General features: G+C 43.0%; 1 protein-coding gene across 1 annotated transcript in view; it reads left to right on the forward strand.

Moving 5' to 3' along the window:
* The first annotated feature begins 2,658 nt into the window (after window positions 1-2,658).
* slit1b (slit homolog 1b (Drosophila)) overlaps window positions 2,659-26,031 on the forward strand; it is a 108,288-nt gene continuing 84,915 nt past the window's right edge. The window contains exon 1 of the mRNA XM_030049818.1: window positions 2,659-2,894. Within this exon, the coding sequence (XP_029905678.1) occupies window positions 2,659-2,894 (236 nt within the window). The remainder of the gene's footprint in view (window positions 2,895-26,031) is intronic.

The following is a 26,031-nucleotide window of genomic DNA, read 5'->3' on the forward strand; positions in this document are numbered from 1 at the left end:
ATTATGCTATTAGGCTGACGATATGTGGATCTGCAGTGTATGTGGCGTACCTGACTCGACCAAAGTGAGGCAGCTGTACTTGCACAGGCTGTGGAAGCCGTGCTGTTTTCGGTAATCATTCTGTCTCGTCTTCTTATCCTAATGGAGGATGGATGTCACTGGAATCAGTTTGGTGTAGAAAGATGAGGTGGCACTCACTATGCCTTTAACTACATGAACTCAAGTTTTTATTGCTGTATTGGAGAGCAAGGATGGAGAGGAAATGGCCAGAGCTTTATTTTAAAGCCTTATTTAAAAAAAAAAAAAAAAAAAAAATGACAGCAGGGCAGTTTGCAGGAGCAGTGTTCCCTCTGCACCTCTAGTGTGGTGATCTCCAGTCACACTACATGTAATAATGCATCACATTAACCAGATCATAATATCCTGTCTGTCATCAAGTCATTGCTCCACTTGTCAACAAAAACGTGGAGGGATCGGACTTTTCGGTGACAGATGATATTACATGCAGGGATATGAGATATTAGATGCTACTTTTCTGCAGCTAAGGATTTATTGAGTTGACGCTTCTGGGATTCATGCATCTGCTGCTTCGTCCCTCCAGAAATCAATTCAGACGCGTCTGCAGTGAACCCCCTCCCACCCCCTCTTAGAAAAAAGCTATTATGGCCCTAGAAATAGGGGGTCCACCCCCCTGGAGATGTCAACATCTCGTTCCTCCCTTTGTTGCAGATTATCGCAGAATGAGTCATTCAGTTGAGCTGCACAATGGAGGCAGCCGGCCTCTGCCTGTGGCCAATTTGTTTTCCATCATGTTTGAAGAGTGCCTGGTTAAATTAACCCGTCATACTGAGTCTATAGGGAGAAGACAAGGTGAAGCCAAAAGCAATAGTCACTCTTGTTCCGTTGTAATAAAAAGGGGGCAAATTACAACCTCCATTTGATGTTCATAGGGGAAACAGCCACTAGTGTGAATAAAATCAGTTCTATTTTCCGAAAAAAGAACTGATAATATTCTATAGTCACTATGTAAAGGCACTAGATTATACAAACCACTACTGATAATGTAGAAAATTTTAAAAAATGGGTAAGAAATGACTCCCAGGCAGTCATCATCCATACGAAAAGCCATGAACATAACAAAACAATTAAAATAGAATTATTCAGGATTAGAAAAACTTTTTTGTATTTTATTTATTCTATCTTGACAAGCCTATCCTCATTTACCTCACTGTATTTTTGTTTGAAACTGCTCACTGCAACATGTACCTCATAAAAATGTATGTAAGCCTAAAAAGGAAGTGAACTCAGAAGGTGGCTGAACTGAAATTCGGCAGCTTTAGCCTCCTCTACATCCCTGAGAATAACGATTAAGATTTTTCCCCTCCTTTTCCGCTCCTTGGTAATATGGCAATGACAATAGCTGAAGCCAGCGTTTCTGTGGAGATAAAAAACACAGCCAGGCTCCATTTGAATTTCAAAGCCTTCCCAGTGAATTCATAATAGACTTCTGAGTGAGCTCTGTGGCAGCTTATGGTATTCCAGTTATGCCAGTCCCACACGAAAACCCCCGAACCAGTTACTGCAGCCCGGTGCACTGGTTTGGCACAGGGCCTCAACAAAATATTTAGCATATTTAACACACGTCGGTTGTTGTGGTGATGGTGACAGGGTGAGAGGAGAAAGAGAGAGAGGGATAGAGAGAGAGAGAGAGAGAGAGTTGGATTTGTCTCTTGTCTCTTCCTATCTTGGACTCCCTACTTGTGTTTTTCACGTTTGCTGGTTTGTCTCCACAAATTGTGTTTGTGTGGACTTCTTTTTGTGCATGCTTCATCATGATCACAATTTCCTCCTCTCTCTATCTTTCTCTCTCTCTCTCTCTCTGCATGTCCAGGCAGCCTCAGGCCTTTTTCTTTCCCATGGGAGGTGGGCGAGAGAGGTAGAGAGAAAGAGAGAGAGATAGGCTACTGTCACTGGAGGTGGCTCCCGCTACTGCTGCCACTGAATAGATGTGAGTTCACTCAGGGTGCTGCTGCTGTGTGTGTGTGTGTGTGTGTGTGTGTGTGTGTGTGCGATTGAATGGGGGAGGAGGGGGTAGCGTGGGAGGAGTCTCGGGGCTGTTATTTGTAAAAGCTTTTGATGGATGATTGCTGTGAGAGAGAGAGAGAAAGAGGGAGAGAGAAAGATAGAGGGAGCGAGGGAGTCCCCTTTTCTTTTTTTTCCTTTTTTTTGGTGGCTCACTGTTCAGAGCACAATGACTCAATGAAAAGTGGAGGGGAGAGGCAAGCACACTGTACGGCTGCACAACAGAGGAGAGAGAGAGAGAGAGAGAGACAGAGCACAGGAGAGTAGAAGAAGAGAGGCTCATTGGAGAGGGGACCAAAGAAGAGAAAAGAAGAAGAGGAATAAACTATTTGCTTTTCTCTCTCCCTCTCAGTGAAAGGCCACTCCAGGATCAAGTGGCTGAGCTGAACTTCACCTGACTGCACTGATATCTATCCCAAGTATTTTTTTTTTTTTCGCCTCCAGTGTCTGTCCACAGAGTGTGTGATTTCCTTTTTGGGTGGTTGTAGTAGTGGTGGTCATCGTCCCAGGGAAAAAGGGAGGGTGTAAGGGGAAGCTGCCGGCCGGAGGAGGAGGAAGAGGAGGAGGAGGAGGAGGATGCCTGGCGGGAGATGCGTGGTGGACGGAGCCGGGTCGGGGCTCTGCGGGGCAGCCGGTCGGGTGCTCCGGGCCGGGCTGCTGGCATGGGGCGTCCTGGTGCTGGCGCTGACCGCAGGAGGGGGAGGCGTGGAGGCGTGTCCGGCTCCCTGCAGCTGCCTGGGCAGCACGGTGGACTGCCATGGCCTGGGGATCCACGCCGTACCCAAAAACATCCCCAGAGGCACGGAGAGGCTGTGAGTACTCATGTAATGACCACATGTGGGTGTGTGTGCATGTGTGTGTGTGTTCATGTCTTTCTGTACTTTTGAGGACCATATAGGTGCAGAATGGTGAGGATGTATTTGTCCTCTCCTTACTCCAGTTTAGGATTCATATTTGGGTTATGATTGGAATCAGGATTAGATCTTGTTAATGTTAAGATTTAGGAGTGAAGGTCCTCACAGGTATAGGAATGCAAATGTGTGTGTGAGTGAGTGTTACACAGAATTCAAGTGTGTGAGTTTGAGAAAGAGAGAAAATGTGGAGAGACAATGAGATAATGTGTGCATGTGTGATGTGTGTTTGTAGGTACTCAGATAGTGTGCAGCAGTCGATGTGACTGCATCAGTGTGACTCAGCCTGTGCAGTAATATCATCATCCTGTGTGTGCATGTGTGTGTGTGTGTGAGAGAGAGAGAGAGAGAGAGAGGGAGACACACACAGACACACATTCCTGTGTCATTGCTGTGCTCATGCTAGTTCTCACTCTGTCTGCCAGTAAGTAGTCTGCTTAACTTCATATCACACACGCACACGCACACACACACACACACACACACACACACACACACACACACACACACACACTCCACTAACAAGCACATCGACTCTCCACTTGACTTCCTCTCAATTCTCTAAGTGTTGCCGTTTGGTGACTGTATTCCTGTAACTGTTAACGTTTGCAAATACTTTAATTTCTAGAACATCTAAAATGTCTGCTAATTTATTTTCATTTCCGTCATTTGTGTTTGTTTATATACCCTCCAGTTGCTCTTGGCCATTATTTAATTTTTTTTTTTTTGCTGTATGCTGTTACAGCTTGCTGCTGCAATGGCACGGTTTACCCACAGTGATCACTTCATCTAATCAAAATTTCTTTATTTATTTATGTGGATCCCCACTGCTAAAGCAGCTGCACCCCTTCCTGTAGTCCATACAGAACACATTGGACACAAATCACACGGATTAGCATGTAGATGCACACACACACCATGCATTTATTTCTACATAGAGGGTCAGATTATATGATGAAATGAAAACAAAGACCATCTCACTGGAAATAAATTGGACATTATTAAATAGGACATATTTTGAAATGTTCTTCCAGAGTCTTTTTGAAGCATATTTTTCAAATCACAGGTGAAATTTTATAGGACAAGGACAATATGCCATTTTCAGTCATCAATATATTGGGACAAAATTATTGATAATTATCAATATTTTATTGTATTCACAGTATTGTCATTTCGCAAAAGACCAACTATCAGTTTTTTTTCCCATAAGGAGGCGCCAAATTATCAGTCCTTGATAATAAACGATAAGCATTCCCAGCCCTCAGATTTATTTTGCTGCTTCTTTGAGTCACAGCATTTTTAAACAAATGTGTTATTTGTAATGCAGATGCCCTGTTGTGCCTGCTGGTAGTGCTAGAGGGGAGGTCATGGAGTGACCAAAATTGACAGATTTCGTCCTCTAGCCAACATGAATGTTGTCAAAAAAATTTAACTTTTACAAGCACTGCTGCTATCGCTGTAACAATAATTCGCCCTGCTGGTGGCGCTACAGGGACGGTCATGGAGTCACCAAAGCTGGCTGGCATCATCCGCTAGCTAACAGGAATGTTGTAACTAAATGTCATGGAAATGATGAAATAGTTGTTGGCCTGCTGGTGGCACTAGAGAGAAGTTCGTGGGGTCAACAAAATTGTCAGGTTTCATTCTCTAGGCCAGCTGTTCTTGATCTTTTTGGGCGATGACCCCTTAAAACAAACCAGTGTGTGCTTGTGATGCCCCTCCACAGGCTGCATGTGCAGAGTGGTGAACAGTCTACCTGAGGAATGACCACCTGCTCAGGTTGTTTCATTTATCAGAGGAGGCATCGCGTTTTAAAATGACGCAGTATTTCACAAGACAAGAGAAAAAAGAGTAACATATTAAAAAAATAAACATGATAATTTCGCAGATCACATTTTTTTTTCTTTTTGTCTTTATCTTGCAACCCCCAAACACTCTGGAGATGTAGCCAAACTACTGACCGACCAACAGACTGACTGACAGAGTGACTGACCCCCTGCTCTCCCGTGGGGCAAAAGTGCAGAGGAGTTCAAACATTTTAATTCAGCTGTAATATTTCAGGTAAACCTGTTCACTTTTGTTTTGTTTTTAGAGTGAAAATATTTCAAGTGAAGAGAAAGTAAGACTTATTTCCTCACAACCTGTCTTGCTGCTGCATTGCGTTTCTTGTCTATCTGCTGCTCCTGTGGTGGGCAAATTTGGTCTCAGTGCTTCTTCCGTGATAGATTTCTCCCTGTATGATCATTCAATGTCGGAGCAAAATAGCTGCTCTAGAAAGAAGGCCCCGCTGTTTGATTGTGACACCAGAAGCTGGAGTCTCAAAGCAGAAAATGATTTTGCGATCCAAAACCTTTCCTGATGTCAAACTCCATTGTAGCTACCAGAAATATCTGAACGTAAGGTCGATTTGTCTTAATACACCCCCCACACAACAAAATGAGCCCAAAAAATGCATCAGCAGCTTTTTTCACAGTTCTGTGGTTCATTCTTCATTTAGGAACTCTCTGCAATAATGTATATTAATCTTTTAATATAATCTAATTAGAACGACGTATAAGCCACAGCTCTGCAGGTCAGTGTTGTTCCTTCACTCCAGCAGCCTCTCTGCTTCTGCCTAAGTGTATATATGTGGCTCTCAGGCCAGAGGTACCATGTATGCGCAGTGTGTATATACATTGTGTGAGTGCATGTGTGTATCTCTGGTGTTAGAGTGCCTGTGTGTGAATTATTGATGATCCTCAGGGGTTCCAGCAGAGCCTCAGATACATTACCCGCGCTCCTTCCTCCTCTCTGGTTTACAGTAGTGTGGAGGATGTTTTCCCCTCTGAGGCTGATAGCTTTATGATCGGGGATGAGGGCTTGGGCTGCCGGTCCAGGGGAAATGGCCTGGAAAAAGCTCTGAGCCTGCAGAGCTGCTTGCCCATCCGTCGCTTTACATTACTGACACGTTAGTGTTTCTCTGGTCAAGGTATTCCCGCTCCAAAGAGCCAAGAAGCAATAACTGAGAAGTGAAAGTGAGAAAAACAACTTCACCTGCAGTATCCTGCTTTTTATCTTTTCAACTACTGCCTCCAAAAACTACAAAAATCCTGGTAAAGTTTTGGAACCTGAAATTGTGTTTTCCAGGTTTGGAAATGTCTTGAAAAATGATGAAATATCCCTAAAGTTTTGGAAAAGCTATGGAAATTTTTCAATAATGATTGTAATCTTGACAAGAAGAGGTAGAACCTAAGAGGAGAGAATAATTAAGAAGCATTTATTTCCTCTTGTATTATTCTAGGATACCCACCATTCAGAGCCAACAGACATGGGAGTTGCTATTACATGTATTTCACCTGTTGTGCGACTCCCTAGTTGTAAAGGTTTCTTTACTCATTGCACTGAGAGAAAATACAGGAACTTGGTGTATGGTTATGGAAAGGACATGGAAAAGTTTTTGAATTCAATTGCCAAAGAAGAGTGAGCACCCTGGAAAGTGCACTTTGTTCACTGAGAAAAAGTGTGTAAAGTGATGCAAATTCACAAATGTTTATGAAATTTAAATGGAATCATATAATAAGTTTACAATTGAGGAGTCTATTTGCATCCATATCCAACAAATAGTTGGCATCGTTTGCTGTGTTTGGTCAAACATGATGAGGAGGCTCTCTGCTCTCTGGTGAAAATATCTGATGGAGAAGCTCCCCTCCATTTGGTAAAGATGTTTGAATGGGGAGCCGGAGTTTACATTGCAATTTTCCAGGCTAAGAGAAAAAAAAAAGTTCTATGTTGGCCCGCAGACTATTCACAGTGATTAATATTGTCCTGTTTAACCATTTATTTGAATGGTATGTCTGAGTACTGCTATGTATTTACATATTTACAAAACGGTACCACTTCTACACCAATTTGATTCGTTCTAAAATGTCAGATGGATGTTTCACCTTCTGATAGTCGATACATTGAAAGATTACGTTGAAATACATCAGCAATTCTTGTCAGGTACCTCACACTGACAAGAATCTGACTTCCGAAAAATTATGTTTCTGTATGTTTTATATCTGATGATTTTACATCTCTGGAAAACATTATGGTAAAAATGATTTCATAGTCGGGGTACCAGTAGTAGTACTAGTAATGGCAGTGGTAGGGATGATTGACATGGTGGTAGTAGCAGAGTCTGTAGCTGTGAAAGTGGTGCTGTAGCAATAGATGTACTGGCAGGAGCAGAGGCAATAGTCTCAGTAATGCTTGTAGTGGCGGTGGTAGCACTTCTGCTAATGAGAGTAATAGTCATGATTTAAAGTTGCACATGTAGAAGTGATTGTATTTGCAGTAATACTTGTCCAAATAGAAATGGAAAACTTTATCATGCTTTATGGAGATGTTTGTAGTGGAGCGATTGATCGTAAAAAAAAAAAAAAAAAAAAAAAAAAAAAAAAAAAAAAGCCAATCCACTCTCTCTCTCACACACACACACACACACACACACACACACACACACACACACACACACACACACACCACAGCCTCTGTAGAAACTGAAACTGCAGCTGGAGCATGACAGTGGCTGTGCATGTAAACTGATCGCAAATAAGTTTGGATTCTTGTAGCATCAGATGGTTCTCAGGTCAGCCTGCGGGTAACATCCCCATGTAGAAAGCTTAAAGGACACGTTTGCTATTTTGGAACCTAGACTCTATTTACAGATTATCTGGCAATGTCCTCAGACGTAGAGAGCATCATTTCACCAGTCGCTTCAGTATTGATCCTGATCCTAATGCTGCAGGCTCCTGCTCGGCTACACCAGCGGTCAGTTGGGCAATCGTAAATGGCTTTGAAAATCTAAGTTAATGGTACTTTTCCGAAACAGCAACCTCAGTGTATACTCTTAGGATGTGCTCCTGAGAAAGTGTTCACAAACAGAGCATTTTGTCAGTAGTTATGGGCTTAGACAGTAGTATCTTTAGGGACTTGTTGTCACTGCCGCCACATATGACTCTAGCTATATGATGTCTAGCTACAGTGTGGAAGGTTACAGTTTGAAAGTTTTTTTTGCTTTTGTTTTTTAGGGCATTTCTGCTTTATTAGACAGGCACAGTAGAGAAAGACAGAGCAGAGAGAGAGGATGACATTCAGCAAATGGTCTGGGCCAGATTCAAACCCAGACCGCTGCGACTTAGCCTTAGTATTACGTGCTACGTGCTCTACACAATGAGCCACCAGGGTGTCCCACGTGTGCTTCATGAAATAAAGTAATTCTGTTCCAAACGGAGCAGTTCTGTTGATTAAATGATCCCATTTGCGAAGCCTATTTCAGGAAAACATTCTGAGAGTATACACCGAGCTATCCATTTCGTAAAAGCACCGTTTACTTCGTTTTTCAAAGCTGTTTACGATTGCCCCATTGACTGCTGCTGTAACCGAGCGGGAGCCTGCAGCATCGATATCAGGATCAATACTGAAGCGACCAGTGAAATGATGCTCTACGTCTGAGGAGGATGCTAGGCAATTTGTGAAAAGGCTCCAAAATAGAGAAATTGTCCTTTAACCTGAACTATTAAGGCTTTAAAGGGATAGTTTGGAATTTTTGGCCTGAGATTATTGGAGTTAGTGACCAGTAGTACTATGCTATTGAGAACATAACCAATAACCCAGCCCTGGCTCGGAGGGACAAAAACAGCAGCGGGAAACAAGATGAACTGATGAAAAAAAACCCATTTTAAACCCACAACAAACACACACATACAAAACATTCTGTATCCACAACAGAAAGCAGCATTTTGTGCATTTTTGCTGCCTTACTGTGCTTTCAGACCACTCCTTATTTTGTTTGTGGAACTATGTTGTTTGCTGCGGTTCAAAATGTTTTTTGTGAGTTGACCCTGTTTGCTGCCGCTGTTGTTTTCCTCTCGGGAGATCTTTGAGCAGAGGAGCTGAGGGTCTATCCATGTAGCAGTATATTAGTCAGTAAAGTCCATTTTATAGTCGCCTGTAATTACTGGACTTCCTGTGCACAGACATCATGCTATGATCAGCCAGTCAGAGTAAACAACCAGGCGTAGATTTGACACCAAACAAATAGAAATAGGTCATGTGCAGAGAATCTCTTGATGCCTGATAAAGTTTTTTGCTGTCTGACACAGTTTGCACTTTACTGTTGCATATATATGTATATATATATATATATATATATATATATATATATATATATATATATATATATATGATTCAAGCAGGCTATAAAACCATTTTTCTGCATCTCCTGCAACCATGAATGCGAACGTGATGGGATAATTCCTGCAGAGATGGATGTTCTTACTCATTAAACACTGATGAAAGTATGAAATAAATTAAGCATTAAAATTCGAAATAAGCTCCACAGCAATCGCCATAAATTTCTAAAAGTAATTATAATCTGATTACCCTATTTTAAACGGTAACTGTAATGGATTACAGTTACTTTGAATACATAATCTTGTTACATGTGTTGTTACTCCCCAACCCTGGTTATTTATTCTGCTGTTACTGCCCTGAGAGTCCAGTGAAGAGCAAAAAGGTAGTATGCAACATGACATGTATCATATAGATTTATTTTTTATTCATTTCATACTTGCAGTATAAGGAGATGTGGCTCCTAAAAATTTAATTTGGCTTCTGAATATTTTTGGTTTGGGGGACAATGACTGCTATTTTTTGCATTATCAACCATGCATTATCAGCTGAAATTAATTATCAGGACAATAACAATAATTTAATTTTCTCATTTATCGGACAATATCGACGGCTAACGTATTGTGCATCGCTTAAAGTTCAGGTCAAACAAATCAGAGCCACCCCTTTCACCACAGGAGTACGATCGGTGACCATGTAATCAAAGCCAGCGTGACCTTTTGACCTTTCCTGGCGTTTCCTCGTCCCGGGGCTCCAGCGGCTCGGCGGTCTGCAGCCGCCCTGCCCTGCCCTGCAGTGAGGAGTGACTCATTAAAGAGCTATTTGTTAAAGGGCTTGTCGGCCAATTAGCATGTAAAGTGATATGAGTGTGTTAGCTGGACAGTTAGTCACTGAGGGAGAGACTGAGTGTGTGTGTGTGTGTGTGTGTGTGTGTGTGTGTGTGTGTGTGTGTGTGTATGTGTGTGTGTGTGGGTGCACATATGCATATGGTGTGTGTGCCCTCATGTCTGTTTGTAAGTACATGGACAGACTGTGTGTGAGAGTGTGTGTGGACAGTATTCCCTTGGCGACAGCCGGCAATAAGAGGGTAATTTATCAAGGTGACTGCACCAGTCAAACTATACCCCTTTCTCCCCCTCATTGCATTGTCATGGCAACGCTGAAAAATGGATGCCCCTTTGGGCCCTGATGGGAACGGTTATTTGAGCAGAGAAGAAGGAAGAGTTTCTGCGTGTGTGTGCGTGTGTGTGTGTGCGTGTGTGTGTGTGTGTGTGTGTGTGTATGTGTGTGTGTGTGTGCGTGCTTGTAAAGTTACTGTGTGAGAGAAAATGGGTGAGATACTGTAGGTGAGTACATGCAGGTGTGTGTGTGTGTGTGTGTGTGTGCATTAATGTGCATCAGAGAAGGGGCTGTGATGTTAAATGCTGTTTGTTGATGACTCACCAGTGCCTCAGTATCAGGATACAGAGTGGTTACTGTAAGCAGTGATGAGGTTTGGACGGTCTGTGCTCACTTGTCTTCTGGAGTTTCAGTTACACAAATATTGGTGGCTGCTCCACCCATTGAGGTCGATCTTCACCTGTATGATATTTTTTCTCCCGTCAGAGCAGCTCTGCGTCCAAGAAATGTTTGCTGAGCCTCCACCTGCTTTGTGCTTTTTCATTGGTTTTCTCTGTTTTAACCTGTCAACAGTTTTAAATGATGCAGTATTATCTCGAAGGCCAGATTCTCTGTGTAGACAGACGTGGAGTGTCAACATGCCTCAGTTTTGTCACTTGTATAATATCAATAATAATTAAGAGGACTACTGGAGCAGCTTTATCAAAAGCAGAAACACATTTTTGCTGTTTTCTCTGCATCATGTGAAAGCAGTATCAGTGTAGCAAACATTTTGAGGTCAAAGGTTACAGTGTCTCTTTGTTCAGACTGCCAGCCCAACTTATTTTTCTGGCATTCCCAGATTGCATCCAGATTAATGTAGAGAGTTTTGACAACAGAAAAACACAAGAAATGCAACTTTTGCGAATCAGATCCAAAAACCACATTTATTGGTGATTTGAAATGAGATTCCAATCAGATTTCTACAGATGCGTCAGAACGGCTGAGCTTAATCCATGCTGCCAGCAGAGTGGTATGGAGACACCGAACTGAACTGTCCGCTGGGACTCTGAGGGGAGGCTGCTGGACATTTTTCCTCCTTCCGTGTTGGAAAGACTGGTCACCAGCGTATATTATTATTGACGCTTACATTGTTAAAGCAAACCAAGGCGATAGCTTGGTGATGTCTGGACACACAAATCCGATCTGATCTCTTGGCAGTGGCAGTGCGTACAGTCTGTCTTAAAGGTCTGATTCGAGAAACAAATCTGTCCGTGTTGGATGTCCGTTTGTGTTGGATGTAATTGCCTTTTTGTGTATTCAGGGAAGCTTTGTTTCACATTCTTGTTATCTTGGACAGCGTTCAGAGTTACTGCAGCAGAGGAAGGGCTCTTTAGATGGTAGCGGCTGAGGAAGGGCACAACATTACTCATTCACAACCCCTACAGAGATTTACCAGCGTTAATCGACAACAGAATATGTGATTACTCTGGCTGGGATTGCTGCAGGGTCACTGAGGAAAATATACAGTAAGACATAATGAGGTAAATATTGGACTGGCTACAAAACCCGCGGGGTATGTTTTCAAATCCGAGAGCGGCTACGTGGGAAAAAAGACAAAGGACTTCTCAAGAAAGTGATCATAGAGAGGCTTCTGTGTGTGTGTGTGTGTGTGTGAGATGCTGAACTATTCATTTTCCACATCTGATTCAGCCAGTTCTGTAGTTTATATTACAACACTGTTTGGACATGATGTGCTGTTCTCACAGTGAATCTCTCGGCTTCCCATTTGGTCACGTCGGCCAAATCGCTGATGCACCCTCGGGTTGCAAATAAATAAACTTTGAGGACCTTCATCCCATTCTTATGTTCCTTTTGCTTGGAATTGAACCTCCGGCTTTCGATGTTACATCAAACATGTCGTGGAAGTCATAAGAAAAATGCATCAAAATGAGCACTGAGGAAGACTGTGCTGTAGATTTGTTGCACAAGATGTCTGAAGAAATTTGATGGATGTCTCACTCTTTTTTTGTTTTTGGATCATCAAACTGAAGTGGACATTTAACTGTAAACAGTGACTGGATTTCCATTTTGAGCGGAGCCATTCCTTCATGAGCCAATCTGTAAACGACCCCTGCTTCTTCTGTTTCCTTCCTCCCGGTCGCTCGCTGACAACCAATTAGAACCTGCTGACATGTTACCAGAAGGTCAGAGGTCAACACCACCACCCTCAGACCAGGAGCAGGGAAACTTCATGGGAAACTTACACAAACCCCTCCTCTGTCAGCCCATGTGTGTGTGTGTGTGTGTGTGTGTGTGTGGTGAGAGAGAGAGAGAGCATGAGAAAGAGGAAGAGTAGGTGAGAAGGAGAGTAGGTGTGTATTGGTGTAAGATGTTCTCTTTGTTCGTGCATGTGTGTGTGTGTGTGTGTGTGAGATTGTGCAGAGCAAAGAAATAGTAAAGTGAATGGACCAGAGTGTGTGTGTCTGTGTGTAGTTTGGTTTAGTTTCTGGATACTCCAACACAAACAACTCGCAGCGAGGCTCTGAGCCCATACCACAGTGCGATGAAGACCACAGAGTGAAAAAACACACACTCTAACTCTTTGTGTGTGTGTGTGTGTGTGTGTGTGTGTGTGTGTGTATTCTCTGAGTTTTACTGTTTATTTCTGTTCCAGGATGCATTACAGTATAAATTCTGAGTGAATTTAATAAGAAAAAAAATTACACTACGCTCAATGTGTGTGTCTCCTGTATTTGTGCATATGCAGGCATGTGTGTGCACGGGGGCTGTGGATATGTGTGTGTGTGTGTGTGTGTGTGTGCATGAGTTTTTATGTCTGTGTGTGTTAGTGCAGTGCGTGTTTGCTGCCAGTGAGGCGGCTAATCGAGTGTGAGGGATATTAGCTTTAGTGGACAGCATGGAGCACAGAGAGCGGGAAACCAGCACTGAGATACTACACACACACACACACACACACACACACACACACCAACAGTTAGTTACCACAAACACAGTTTCAAGCTCATCTTGGATGCCGATCTATGATCTACTTGCCCTCTTGAAGCTGAGAGTAAAAAACAGGACCAACAAATTCGCTTCCATGTATTTAGAAGCTTTTAGCAGACGTTCACATTGCTCCCGTGTCCTGAAGAAACCACAATTCGTTATTTGTTTTCTCCTTCACTGCCTTCACTCCCTATTCCACCCTGTGTAGTGCCCTTCACGGTTCATCAGAATGCACCTTGGTACCTACAGTACCTCACCTCCTTTTCTCCCCTTTGCTCATCAATACTTGGTTCTTGTCTTGACCCTTGTTTACCTGGTGAAGTTCACCTGTTCACTCAAATAAAGACTGCGTTCTCTCTCACCTTTGCAGAAATCTGCATTTTCCTCTGTTTGTTAGCAGGACATCTCAAAAAGCTGGCCTGTCTTTATGTACGAAAATAAATCAAAATAAACAAGGTAATCATCACTGCCTACACGCTTCCACACGTCCTTTATGTTAAGCAATAAATCCACGAGAGGGAAGCTCAGAGTCAAAAGTTTCTGACTACAAGAAACATAGCAACAACCTGCTGAGAAAGAGGCAAAAACAGAGGCAGCAGTGCAAATGGCGGTGGTTCTTTTCTCTAATATCATCGATTTCTCAAATTTCTTCTATGTGTCTCGCTCATAGACTGTTTTGCTTGAAGTATTGGCTACGCTGCCCCCAGGATTTCTGGTGGTACTGCTCCATTTCATCCTTATCCGTAAGCTTTCTGAAAACATGCTCAAATATGGATGAAATGAACAGAGTATATGTGTATTTAATGTTGAGCATAAATGAGCCTTGACGTGGTAGAGCGCGTGTCTCATACTGCCGTCACAGTGGCCAGGGTTGAACTCCGGCCTCTGCTGCATGTCCTCCCCTTCTCTTCCCTCTTCCTTTCTCTTTTTACCGTCACTGTGAAGAAAAGGAGAAGTATCTGGTGGAAAGGTCGATCGTGTGGCAGAGAAGCGCTGATTCGTTTTTCACACCGCTTGACCAAAGCGGTGCGTGGCAGGACGAGATCAACTTTTGGTGAATATCCCACATGTTGGCGGAGGAATGCGGTACTGAGTGCTCTCTAGTTAATTATTAGTCTCTCGGGGCTCTCCTCAACTTCTCTCGGCAAACTACATCTGGGGACGTTTAGGTTGACAAGTGGTTGTGGATGCTGGCGAGGCTGGCCAGCGATACATCCATGCTGATTGGCTGTACTTCAAGAACCTGCGTCCTCGAGAGAGAAACTTCCGCCAGTCGGTGCGGTAGATGAAAAAAACATTTTCAGTAAAGGATCAGAACACAAACGCCATCTAGCTAGCAAATGGACGGCTTCCAAATGGACATTTTGTAGGAGAAAAACATACTTTGATTGCTCCCACCCACATTTAAGACAAATCTCTCACAGAGGTCTCTGGTCGCTCAGAGCATCGTCTCTTGACGGACAAAGATTGCAGTTCCTCCAAGCTGCATGAATCCAAGAGAACCAAAGGAATGTGGGAAAAAACGGCTACTTCTGGAGAACAATTGACATTGATTTAATATTATAAACCAATGCTCTCTGGCTGCAGCAGCCTCCGTTCTACCCTGACAGAGTTTATTAGATCCTTTTTTCAGCCGTTCTCAGAAAGTAGGCGATTTTTTCCCCCCTTTCCTTTCATTATCTCTCTGGCCACCAGCTCCCCTTTCTCTTGCCCATCCTCTGACTCTCTCTCTCTCTCACACATTCTTTCTCTATTTCATTATCTGTGGCTGCCAGCTCAACTTCCTCTCCCCCCTCCTCCCACTGTCATGATCTGTCTCTTATAATCATCTTGCCATTTCCCCTGCAGCTCCTCAGTGGCAAGGATGCCACTAATGAAGTGTCATTAGACCTGCTTGTGTGTGTGTGTGTGTGTGTGTGTGTGTGTGTGTGTGTGTGTGTGTGTGTGTGTGTGTGTGTGTGTGTGTGTGAGCTCTCCACACACATACACACACACGTGGATGTGTGTGGTAGCTAATGTCAGCCAGGTCCACTGTGCTGCTTCTCAGAAGGAGGAGGTGAATGAGGGAGAGGAGGAAGCAAAGAGGAAAAGGGGCCAGAGGGAAGAGAAGGATGCAGGGGGGGCGTGGAGGAAAAGGGAAAGGAGGAAGACAGTGGAAGAGAAGAAGATGAGAAAGATGAAAAGAAGGTGGAATGAGGGAGGAGGATGAGGAAAGGGGATGAAAGGTGCTTTCACGCATGCAGTTTTTAGTTAATTTCAGTGTGTTCAGTAAGTCCAGTGTGTTTCCTTCCTTGTTGCGGTTCGTCTTGTAAGGTGTCAGTGCAACATTCAGGTACGTGCACCCAAGCGACCGGTCTGACACCACGTCGGACAGCTGGTCTCCGGCCACGTCCAAGAGATCACAAGTGAGGTTCAGTTCTGTGAGAATAAAAATGATCCCTGATTAACCCAGCTATGGGAGGTTAACCAAGCATGCTGCCTTTTAGTTTTACAGGTTGTGGTAGGATTGATTGGCTAAAAAAAGAGCACTTTTGCACACCTGTGGATCGACAGGTGCGTTGGAGAAGATCGTAGGTCGACAAAGACAGAACAAAAGAGTTTTCATTTAATAACATTTCAGTACAGAGTCCTTCATGATGTTATTTTACAGACAAAAGATATCAGAGATCATCTTAAATGGGTTGGTTGACCCACACGGACCAATCAGGTTGTACCACAGATTGACATCCCTCATTAAAAGAATGAAGTATTATATATAATCACATCATGGCACCATAGACCTACAATTGTAGCCTGAAACAATGTCTTACCTCATGCAACAACTATATTATAAGTAGCCGAAAAGCTTCCATACCAAGATAAATGTTTAAAATATGTGATTCAAATCTGGTTGGAGCTTGACAAAATTGTTCTCGAGACTCTGCCTTCAGACAAGAAAAGAGAAAAAAAACTAAAGTTGAAATTGACTGTATCGCATTTTGTGGTCATACCGACATCTGATAACAACTTGTCCTCTTTGGATGAGGATTAATGCCACGATCACCAAACGTTACTGCAGTACCAGCTTCATGTTTGGTTGATTTCTTTTATTTCTGCGCTCACTTGCAAAAGGTTTGCTTACATTTTTCTGCTGCTGTATAATGCGATATATTTGCGAATATGTTTCCAGTCCTGCTCTTTCCCAAAGACCACTCAAAAAATGTTTTCCATTTTTTGGCCCACTTAAGTTTGTGTAGTTATGAATCAAATTATGCCAGATTTTTTTCACTCTACAGCATGATGTGTGATTGTCCGGTCAGGGGACAAGTTGTTTTTTTTGTTACATTCATGCTTTGTCTTGCTTGTCATTAGACGTTATTGTAAACAATATTTAAAGCAAGTTCATGTATCAGTGTGTGTAGCAGGGTGGGATCACGATCATGCTCAGATCTCAAATTAAGCGCTCCGGGGTCGGTTCAGAAATGTACCGATAAACCTCCCTGGCAATAACATGTCAGTGTGATTGTCATGTTTTCGTTTGCCTAAACAAACTGAGCCAAGGAGGAAAGGTTGGAAAGAACTGCTCTAAAAAGCCAACCAGGTTTGTTATAGTGTTTTCATCGGCTACATTTGTTGTCCCTGTCTGGTTGCATTCACGCCAGCCATGTTTTGAGTGATTTATTTCAACTCTGTCACAACTGCCCCTTTACTTTGGTTCCTATGTCCACTTCAGAACAATGCCATTTAGACTCAGGTGCCACCAAATAACCTCACCAAGATGCCTGAAAACGTGAGCGTGTCCTCTTCCAAGAGAACTGCGGCGTGGTTCATTAGGAGTGATCCGAACCAACTGAAGGAAATGGCCCCAAAACACAAGGGATTAGTGGTATAAGCAGATGGATGTTGATATCTGATAGCCAGCAGTTCTTCATGCTTGGAAAGCCTAACATAACAAAGTGAATGGAGGTCAAACCGCAATCTGGGCTGATGCTCGTATTCAGCTGTATTTTTATGTGTTCTTTAACCGGTATGAACACCAGAGAAGAGAAATTGTGGAAAAGAACACAGACAAGTCCTTCATGTTTAGTTACACCTACAGGGGCTGGAATCTGATTTTTGTTCTCCGTGCCAGTGGGATGACAGGTTCCCAAAACTCTGTCCAATAAACAAGCTAGTTGTGAGTCATGTGATGTTTGTTTACAAGCCCTGCTTCACTTGAAATTTTGCAGCGTGAGCCCAAAACAAACCAAATACAGAAAATGTAACAGTAAACTTTTCCACTGTGGCTCAGACCAAAGAAAACAAACTGGAGGTGCGATCACACCATCAGTCTTTCTCTCCCTAATGACTGTCTTTGTGAGCCTCTGCGCAAAGGAGCTCTTTGTGTACGGTTTGTGTGTGGGCGTGTGTGTGTGTGTTTGTGTCTTTTCATACTCCACTGGACCCGCCGTTGTGCACAGATGCTCAATTGATCAGCGGATTAAAATTAGCCATCTGCACTGATTGGCTGCATATGGGCCCTAATGTAGCCTGCTGTAGTGCATATGCATGCATGTGTGTTGGTGTGAATGTGTGTATGTGTGTCTTTGCCTCTCTGAGTGTGTGTTTGTGTAAGCGATGCTATTGTGATAGACTCTATCTCTAAATGTGGACATTTTCTGGCCAAAAAAATGACAGGAAGCTAGTGTTTCCCCCAGAATTTTATTCTTCCCAGGGCGGAAAAGCTTCTGAAACAGAATTTACACCATCATAGGATACTAAACCTCTCCACTCAAACCCTGATGAAAATTTTGTTGGTTCAGCGATGGGGTGAGGCAGGTGTCATGCAGGGTTTTTTTGGTGAGGAGGGAAAAAATGTCCTGGACATCACTGGAAAACAGCTCCGATCGGCCACTATCCAGGTTTTACCCTTTGTTTTACCCTTTAAGTGAAAAAATCTGCCAGAGTGATACAACTCGTTTCCAATGTGATGATTTTTTTATGAATCAAGTGTAATTTTCTTGATACTAGCTGGCTGATCTGCCTCATTCTGTCATGTTTCAAGGCATTTACACTTGTTCCCAGAAAAAGTCCTTAAAGAAGTTAAACTACAGGTGGACAAAAGTTGAATCCTCTAAGTTTGACCTTTCAGCTCCTTCCCTCATGTGAGAACCGAACGCCTCACCAGGACTCTTCTTCTCCAAGATGAATGAAGTGGATCTGGCCCAGCAAACAACACGACGCCCCACAGATGAAGAAAAATGTTTTGAAGGATGCACAACAACATCACGTTTGCTCAGGATTCAATAGCAACACTTTTCCACTCTTCTCTTGCTTACTGACTGGTGGAACTACTTTGTTCCAGTATCACTACGCAGCAGCTCCCCTCAGCGCCGTCTTTTTGTTTACACAGCTGGTAGGTGACGCCGGTGTGTAGTGACACAGAAACAAAATAGTTCCACCAGTCAGCAAGCAAGAGGGCTGGAATGAATCCTGAGTAAATGCAGGTTGTTGTGCATCCTTCACATCGTTTCTGCAGGTCATAATCGTGCTGTTTGGTCGTCCAGATTCACTGATTTTGGAGAAGAACATGTCATGTGAAACAGTTCTTGTACAAGGAAGCAGCTGATTGTCAAACTTGAAGGATCTTTTACACTTGTTTCCAACTGCAGTTTAATTTGTTTAAGGATTTTTCTGGGAACAAGTATAAATACGTTTATCTGTGATATTGAGCAAATTCTTTCCTACCAAAAAGACATGAGACTTCCCTCACCCCATCGCTGGACCAACAAAAATAATTTCATCAGGGTTCAAGTGGAGAGGTTTGCTCTCCTCTGATGGCATAAATTCTGTTTCACAAGGTTTTCCACCCTCAATAGAATACTATTCCAGGAGTAAGAGAAGATTCCTGTCATTTTTTTCCTTTTTGTTGCTGGTAAATGTTTACATTTAAAGAACGTGTACTTAAAGTTGGAGAATTTTTTGAAATATCGAAGGGCATTCGTAGCATACCTGCAAACTGTTTTGCAGATATGCTGCTGTTTTCCTTTTGGTACATAGGGTTGTGTCTTCCTGAAGTATCAGTCGGTTTGAAGCTCCCACTGTTGCAGGCCTGGGTCAAATAGCATGGATGTTTTATAGCTTGTTTTAACCTGTTTCTGTGCCAAGGTGGAGGAAGGGGGGGGTGGAGTTTCCACGTACCAGACAGACACACTGAGTGCCAGAAACATTAGATAATGTCAGCAGACGATCTGAACCTCAGCTTGGTTCTCTGTCACTGATGACCAACCCAGCTCTGTCTGCACCGAGCCTCGTCGAGATGTTTGGGGAGCGGTAACCAATGGTAACAAGGTCCACAGTGCCATGCTGGAGGAGTCGCAACAAAGGGAGGGATCAGGATATTTTTACACACACATGCACACACATACATACACAAACTGTCAGCCTCTCTCTGTACTTACCCAATGTAAATTCCTCTGTTTATCTTTGTCTCTCTCTCTCTCTCTGTCCCCACATATTTTTTTCTCGTCAGTGTGCTGTTTCAAATGTGGAGATCAACGGCTTCACTGCCCACAGAGGCTGTGATTTGCTCTGTGTGTGTGTGTGTGTGTGTGCGCGCGCGCATGTTCATGTGTGTGAGACGCGTTCTGCTTTAATGAGCTATTGTTTGGTGGAGTCGCCACTCGAGGGGAGTCTGTCGCTCAGCTGACCCCTGACCCCGCCATGCCGCACAAAACTCAATTAAGCACGCCTCATCACTCTGCAGGCGTGCACGTGTGTGTGTGTGTGTGTATGTGTGTGTGTGTGCATGCTCATTTCCCCCTTGTGTCTCTCTCCTCTCCAACCCTCCTTGCTCTTCCTCTGCTGTTTGTCTTCGGCGTACAGTTGGAGTTGGAGAGCGCGACAGTTGTCTTTCTTTCAAAGGCCTTGCAGAGTGGAACAGATGCTCGTCTTCTGCTGAAAGAGACATGCTAGCTAAACGGGTCCGTTGGCCTTTTGTATGTGACTTGCTGGAAAAGTAAATCCAAACACGTTTTCAAGGCTGAAACACGTTGATCTGCTGCCTCTGCTGTATTTTAAGAGGAAAGTGTTGAAGTTAGTATGTGGAGAGCATATTTGTAGTGTATTTCTTTCTTAACACAGTATTATTTCCACCATGTAGTCTGTGGCATTTTAATCTTTAGACATATGTATGCTATTCCCTCATTTTTGTACTTGAATGTGCATCTAGTGCATCTAAGACTAGCATATAGTTTTGAATGCAGTGTCTGAAATTATGCAGGGAGCTGCTGGGAGCTGGTAAGGCAAGAAATGCGATGGAAAACCCACTTAAAAACATGGATTTTATTGTTTTGTTGTTTGATTTTGTATTGGCTGGAATATAAGAAAACCTTTGGGAAAAGACTTTTTCCAAAAATCTTGTTTTTTTTTAATGTGAAGTTTTTTGTTTTGTTTTTTTGACAGAAATGAAGAAATAAACAAAGCATAAAGAAAGAAAGGTAGGCTGATCTGCAGCATATTTTAAATCAACCAAAAACAAAGAAAACATTGTAGTGCATTAAAAAAAGTGCATTAACTTACAACATTTAGTCTTACTGTAGATTAATAAAACAGAGGAAAAAATGAAAAAAGAAATAGAAATTAGCTGACTTCTTTAGCCTAACTCTTTTGGCTACAGGCAACTTGACAAATCAGCCCTCAGCTTTTTTTATTAATTCTTTTTTTTTTTTTTTTTTTTTTTTTTAATTCCTTTCAAAGGTCCTGTGCACAGCTGGGTTTATTCTTGCTGACCCCAAATATAGCCATGTCGCCCCCTTTTGTTTTGAATGCATAATGACACTGAACATGCATCCTAGCATATCGGACGACCTCACTTTTTCAGATGTATCTTCCAGATAAAAGTCTTGTCTTACTTTCTGGCCAATATGGTATTCTTGAGTTCTAGCTTCGTCATCCACCAAAATGTGAGAGTTAAGTAATAAAATGGAGTTTTAATCCATTGCAGCAGGGCCGGGTGGGCTTTACTTCCCCTTGTATGGTAACAAAGACCAATCAGCTGTCCAGCAAAGAGAAAATATCCTGTTGAACTGAAACTAGCACCGCAACAACATGTTAGCTAAGATTTTCCTAGCTATGATGTGAGAGAGTCCACATCTGACATGAAGCGCCTTGCTAGCCCTCGCCTCTTCTGGGATAACAGTAGATTTGTGAAATAACCTTTTGCGTGCCGTGCTAACAGGCAAACAGTTGCTGTTCCTCGCAACCGTTTGATGAGCTGAGTAGGGGTGAACGTCTGCAGATGAAGGCTGTCAATCAAACGGTACCGCTCCACTCTCACATGTGAAAGTTAACTTTTCATCCACATCAGAACAGCTGGTTTGGCTCAGGAAGAATCAGCTGATAGCACAGACTTCAGACTCCAACAGCTTCATGATTCGTTTTCTACTCCCAGTGATGACAGTTAACATCATTTTAATTAAAAAATTGCCATCCCTTTAAGAATGATTCAAGAACGGTAAAGTCCTAAAATGAGCCTTGACAGATGAACACTCAGTCACTGAAACCATTTTGTATTTTGTTTCGTATTTTATCATGAAGTGAAGCAGAACAACCAAAAGGAGGAGACAGCCGAGAGTTCACATGTTTTCAAAAGCTACCTTTATCCTTTTAAAAGGACCACAGTGGAAATAAGTCACTGACTTTTCTGTGTTATCCTGGTTAGTTTTTGCTCTTTCTTTTTAAGACATTCTCTGTGTCTTTTAAAAACTAGCGAATAAACTAAAATAAACTAAACTAAACTACCGGGCAGCGCGGCGGACAAACTTTACCGATTTATCCACCAAAGATAAATTTTTATACATTTGGTGCTGGGCGGTATAAATGTGAGGCCGCGTGCATGTTCGATGCATGTTGCAAAGCTCTCAAGTCTCACGCGTTGGACGTGAGACCAGGGCCGGCTTTTGGTAGGCATGGAAGGGCGCAAGGGAGTCATTTTGCCTAGAGCACCAACATAGGCATTTCAACCCGTTAAAACGCCACACCTTGGATTTCACGCAGAGAAATTACCAGGATAACGTCCATCAAGTTGCGCTGCTATTTTTTATATCAGTGGAACAGGTAGAGGAATCAAGTTGAGCTCCAGGTGGAGTTCAGAAGGCCCTGCCACACACCAGCTGATCAAATCAAAAGAATATTCCAACGATACATTGATTCACGCGCGCGCTGAAGTAACTACAGAAGAGCCCCCCCTCCCGTCCCCCCATCCCCCACCCCCGCTGCCACCGCTGCCGCCAAAATCTTACTCTGAACTTGAGAGCCCTGATGTTGTTATGGTGAAGTGTGATAGGTCACCTCTCTCTGTCTCTCTCTCTCTCTCTCTCTCTCTCTCTCTCTCTCTCTCTCTCTCTGTCCCAGTGCTTGTTTTCCTTGTCCGGTCTAACTGTCAGGGTGATTTCACACACATCGAGGGACTGATTCTGGACCCCCTGCCACAACCCATCTCCATCCTTCCTTCCTTCCCTCCCTCCATCTCAGCCAATGCCCTGCCTCCGTTAGCGACTGAAACCGTGATCCTCCCCCTTCAGCCCTTTTTCTGGAGGGCTCACTCTTGCTATTGACCCGCGTTTGCCTCTGCTTCTTTTTTTACATGTTTTCCTCTCCGGTTGCATCTCTCCTCATCCGCTTTTCTCATCAACACAAACCCGCGTGCTGTTGTTTTTCCTCGCATTTCCACGGGTGACGTCTCAGTCGGGCTCTCACACCCATACTGCAACACACACACACACACACACACACGACACCTACTCGCTGCCTCTCTCTCTCTCTCTCACACACACACACACACACACACACACACCTCAAAGGACTGAACAGGATGAACAAGGTCAAACTCTGCTCCACCCTTTACAGTAGTGCAGGAACATGACACCACGCACACAAACACACACACACACACACCGGGCTCACTTTACCTCTCTGTCCACAAATCCTCGTGGGAAGAGTGACATCATCCCCTTTCTGCCGTCCCAGCTGTCAATCACAGCAGACAACGAGGTCACAAGGCTAAACCACTCCCACTGTCAGCAGCCGCTTCAGCAGCACTGCAGTGTTTGGCGCAGTATCTACAGTATCACAATAGCACATACTGCATAGTGGCATAACAGTTTGTTTTTTTTTTGTGTGCATATTAGGTGATTTGAAACCTGAACACTATACCAGAAATTATGACAAAAACGCTATAAGTCAGTGCAGTCAGAGCTTTTCCTGGGTCTTTGTGAGCCACCAGCAGAAGAGGCCTTTGAAATTTGTCGCTATTTGACATAAATCTGTGCTTCTGCATGTGATTTCAGACCATTATGTGTAAATATACAGTACAGGCCAAAAGTTTGGACACACCTTCTCATTCAATGCGTTTTCTTTATTTTCATGACAGTTTACATTGTAGATTCTCACTGAAGGCATCAAAACTACGAATGAACACGTGGAGTTATGTACTTAACAAAAAAAGGTGAAATAACTGAAAACATGTTTTATATTCTAGTTTCTTCAAAATAGCCACCCTTTGCTCTGATTACTGCTTTGCACACTCTTGGCATTCTCTCGATGAGCTTCAAGAGGTAGTCACCTGAAATGGTTTTCACTTCACAGGTGTGCCTTATCAGGATTAATTAGTGGAATTTCTTGCTTTATCAATGGGGTTGGGACCATCAGTTGTGTTGTGCAGAAGTCAGGTTACTACACAGCCGACAGCCCTATTGGACAACTGTTAAAATTCATATTATGGCAAGAACCAATCAGCTAACTAAAGAAAAACGAGTGGCCATCATTACTTTAAGAAATGAAGGTCAGTCAGTCCGGAAAATTGCAAAACTTTAAATGTGTCCCCAAGTGGAGTCGCAAAAACCATCAAGCACTACAGCGAAACTGGCACACATGAGGACCGACCCAGGAAAGGAAGACCAAGAGTCACCTCTGCTTCTGATGACAAGTTCAAGTTCCCTGGGTGTGAGTCCACATGGTGGTGAAATCTCACAACACTGGATTTGTGTTTCGCCATTTACTTCCATAGCAAACTGCTCCCAAAATACCACTTTTAGCACATAAACAAATGCAATCAAAAAGGCACTGTGCCACTATAAAAGTCCTGTTTTTTTCTCTCTTGTGTAATTCCAGTTTTTTGTAAAAGTTCTATCGGGTTGTGTCCTCCTGGTGTCAGGTTAATACGTGGATGTTTCTTGTAGATGCTACCCGCTAGATCCACTTTCCAGTTGAAAATAACAAGCAATGAGCAGTTTCAGTTCCTCATGTTTTTGCTTTAATTAGAACATTTATTGTTTTTTACAGTTCCTGGGGTCAGAAGAGTCGTTCTAATTGGTCAAATACCTGTAACTTACATTGCTCACCAAGAAACTGTTAAATAGCTCGTTGAAGTGCATGAATATGTTCATCGCACCAGACATGCTGATCCCAGAGACAAGGCACCAGCTCAGGTGGAGCCTCACTGTTTGGAACAAATGAATGGCCATGCCTGTGTAAGATTATGGTTATTATATATTGCATATTTATTGTGGTTATTGAACATGGATGTTCATTTTCTTGCTTTGTTTAGCAGAACTTTGATGACCAGGATTGATGCTAGAGGCAACAAATATAACGCTTCAAGCGAGGCAGTGTGCTACTTAACCATTTTAGGAGAAACATCACAATTCACTCAATTGCTGAAAAAAGTAAATGATGTAATCCTCTGTGATGCCACTATTTGGCAGGAAAAAATAGACGAGATTTCTTCAGAATGAGTTTTTTCTTAGATATCTGCATTTAGTTTGTTTGGGAAAAGTGTCACCTAATCTTACAAACAGTGTTTGTCTCATCTTTACAGGAAGCTCATGTGTCTAAACAAATGTCTGGCAGAGGCAGTGATTTCCTCACAGTTTCCTTGGTTTCCTTACAGCTTTGAGCTGACATGGGGCTGATTTACTCTACGGAAAAGTGCAGCTTGTCCTCAAAACAAACTCCAGCTGAAAAGAGACTTTTTTAGTGTGCCTTGAGAGAAAATAACTTCAAAGACAAGCCCAATGGGCTTTATTGTATAGATATTTTTACAGTGTGGACTGATAGAAAAACTCTTTGAGAAAACCTAGCTGAAGATAAATGTTTTTGAAATGAACAGTCAAAAATAAACCTGACAAGAGTGCTCCAGCTGTATAGATGTTTGTTTGTTTTTTTTTTTTTTTTGGTGGTAAACTAACAGAGACTTCCAGTGGAGCTTCAGTCTGCTGCCTCTGTAACACTGAACCACGGCGTCTCTGTGTCCATCCACTAATACACTACAACCTCCTTCACACCTGGTATTAACATGCTTTACCATATAAAACAAACAAACAAACAAAAAACATCTGTTTTGTTTACTCACTAATCCTGATCAGGTTCACAAGGGGCTGGAGCCTTTCCCATCATGCATTGGGATAAAGGCATGGAAACACCCTGGACAGGTTGCCAGTGTATCAAACATAAAGTCATTTCACCTAAACTGCATATCTTTGGACTGTGGGAGGAAACCAGAGAACCCACACAGATACACACACACACAGACACACACACACACACACACACACACATACACACATATAGTGTAGCTGGGGCTCTGACCAAGGGATGAGCTGTTGTAGCATCACTTGAATGTAATGAGTAAAACCTCAAAGTCAGTTCTTAATCTAAGAGGCAGCCAGTGGAGTGAAGCGAAGATAGATGTGCTGTATGTGATCCTGACTCTGGGGCTTAAAGTCCGTGCTGTGACCCAGAAAGGAGGGGCAAGACTTAG

Source organism: Myripristis murdjan, chromosome 1 (genome assembly GCF_902150065.1).
Source record: "Myripristis murdjan chromosome 1, fMyrMur1.1, whole genome shotgun sequence".
In the NCBI taxonomy this organism is placed as follows: Eukaryota; Metazoa; Chordata; class Actinopteri; order Holocentriformes; family Holocentridae; genus Myripristis; species Myripristis murdjan.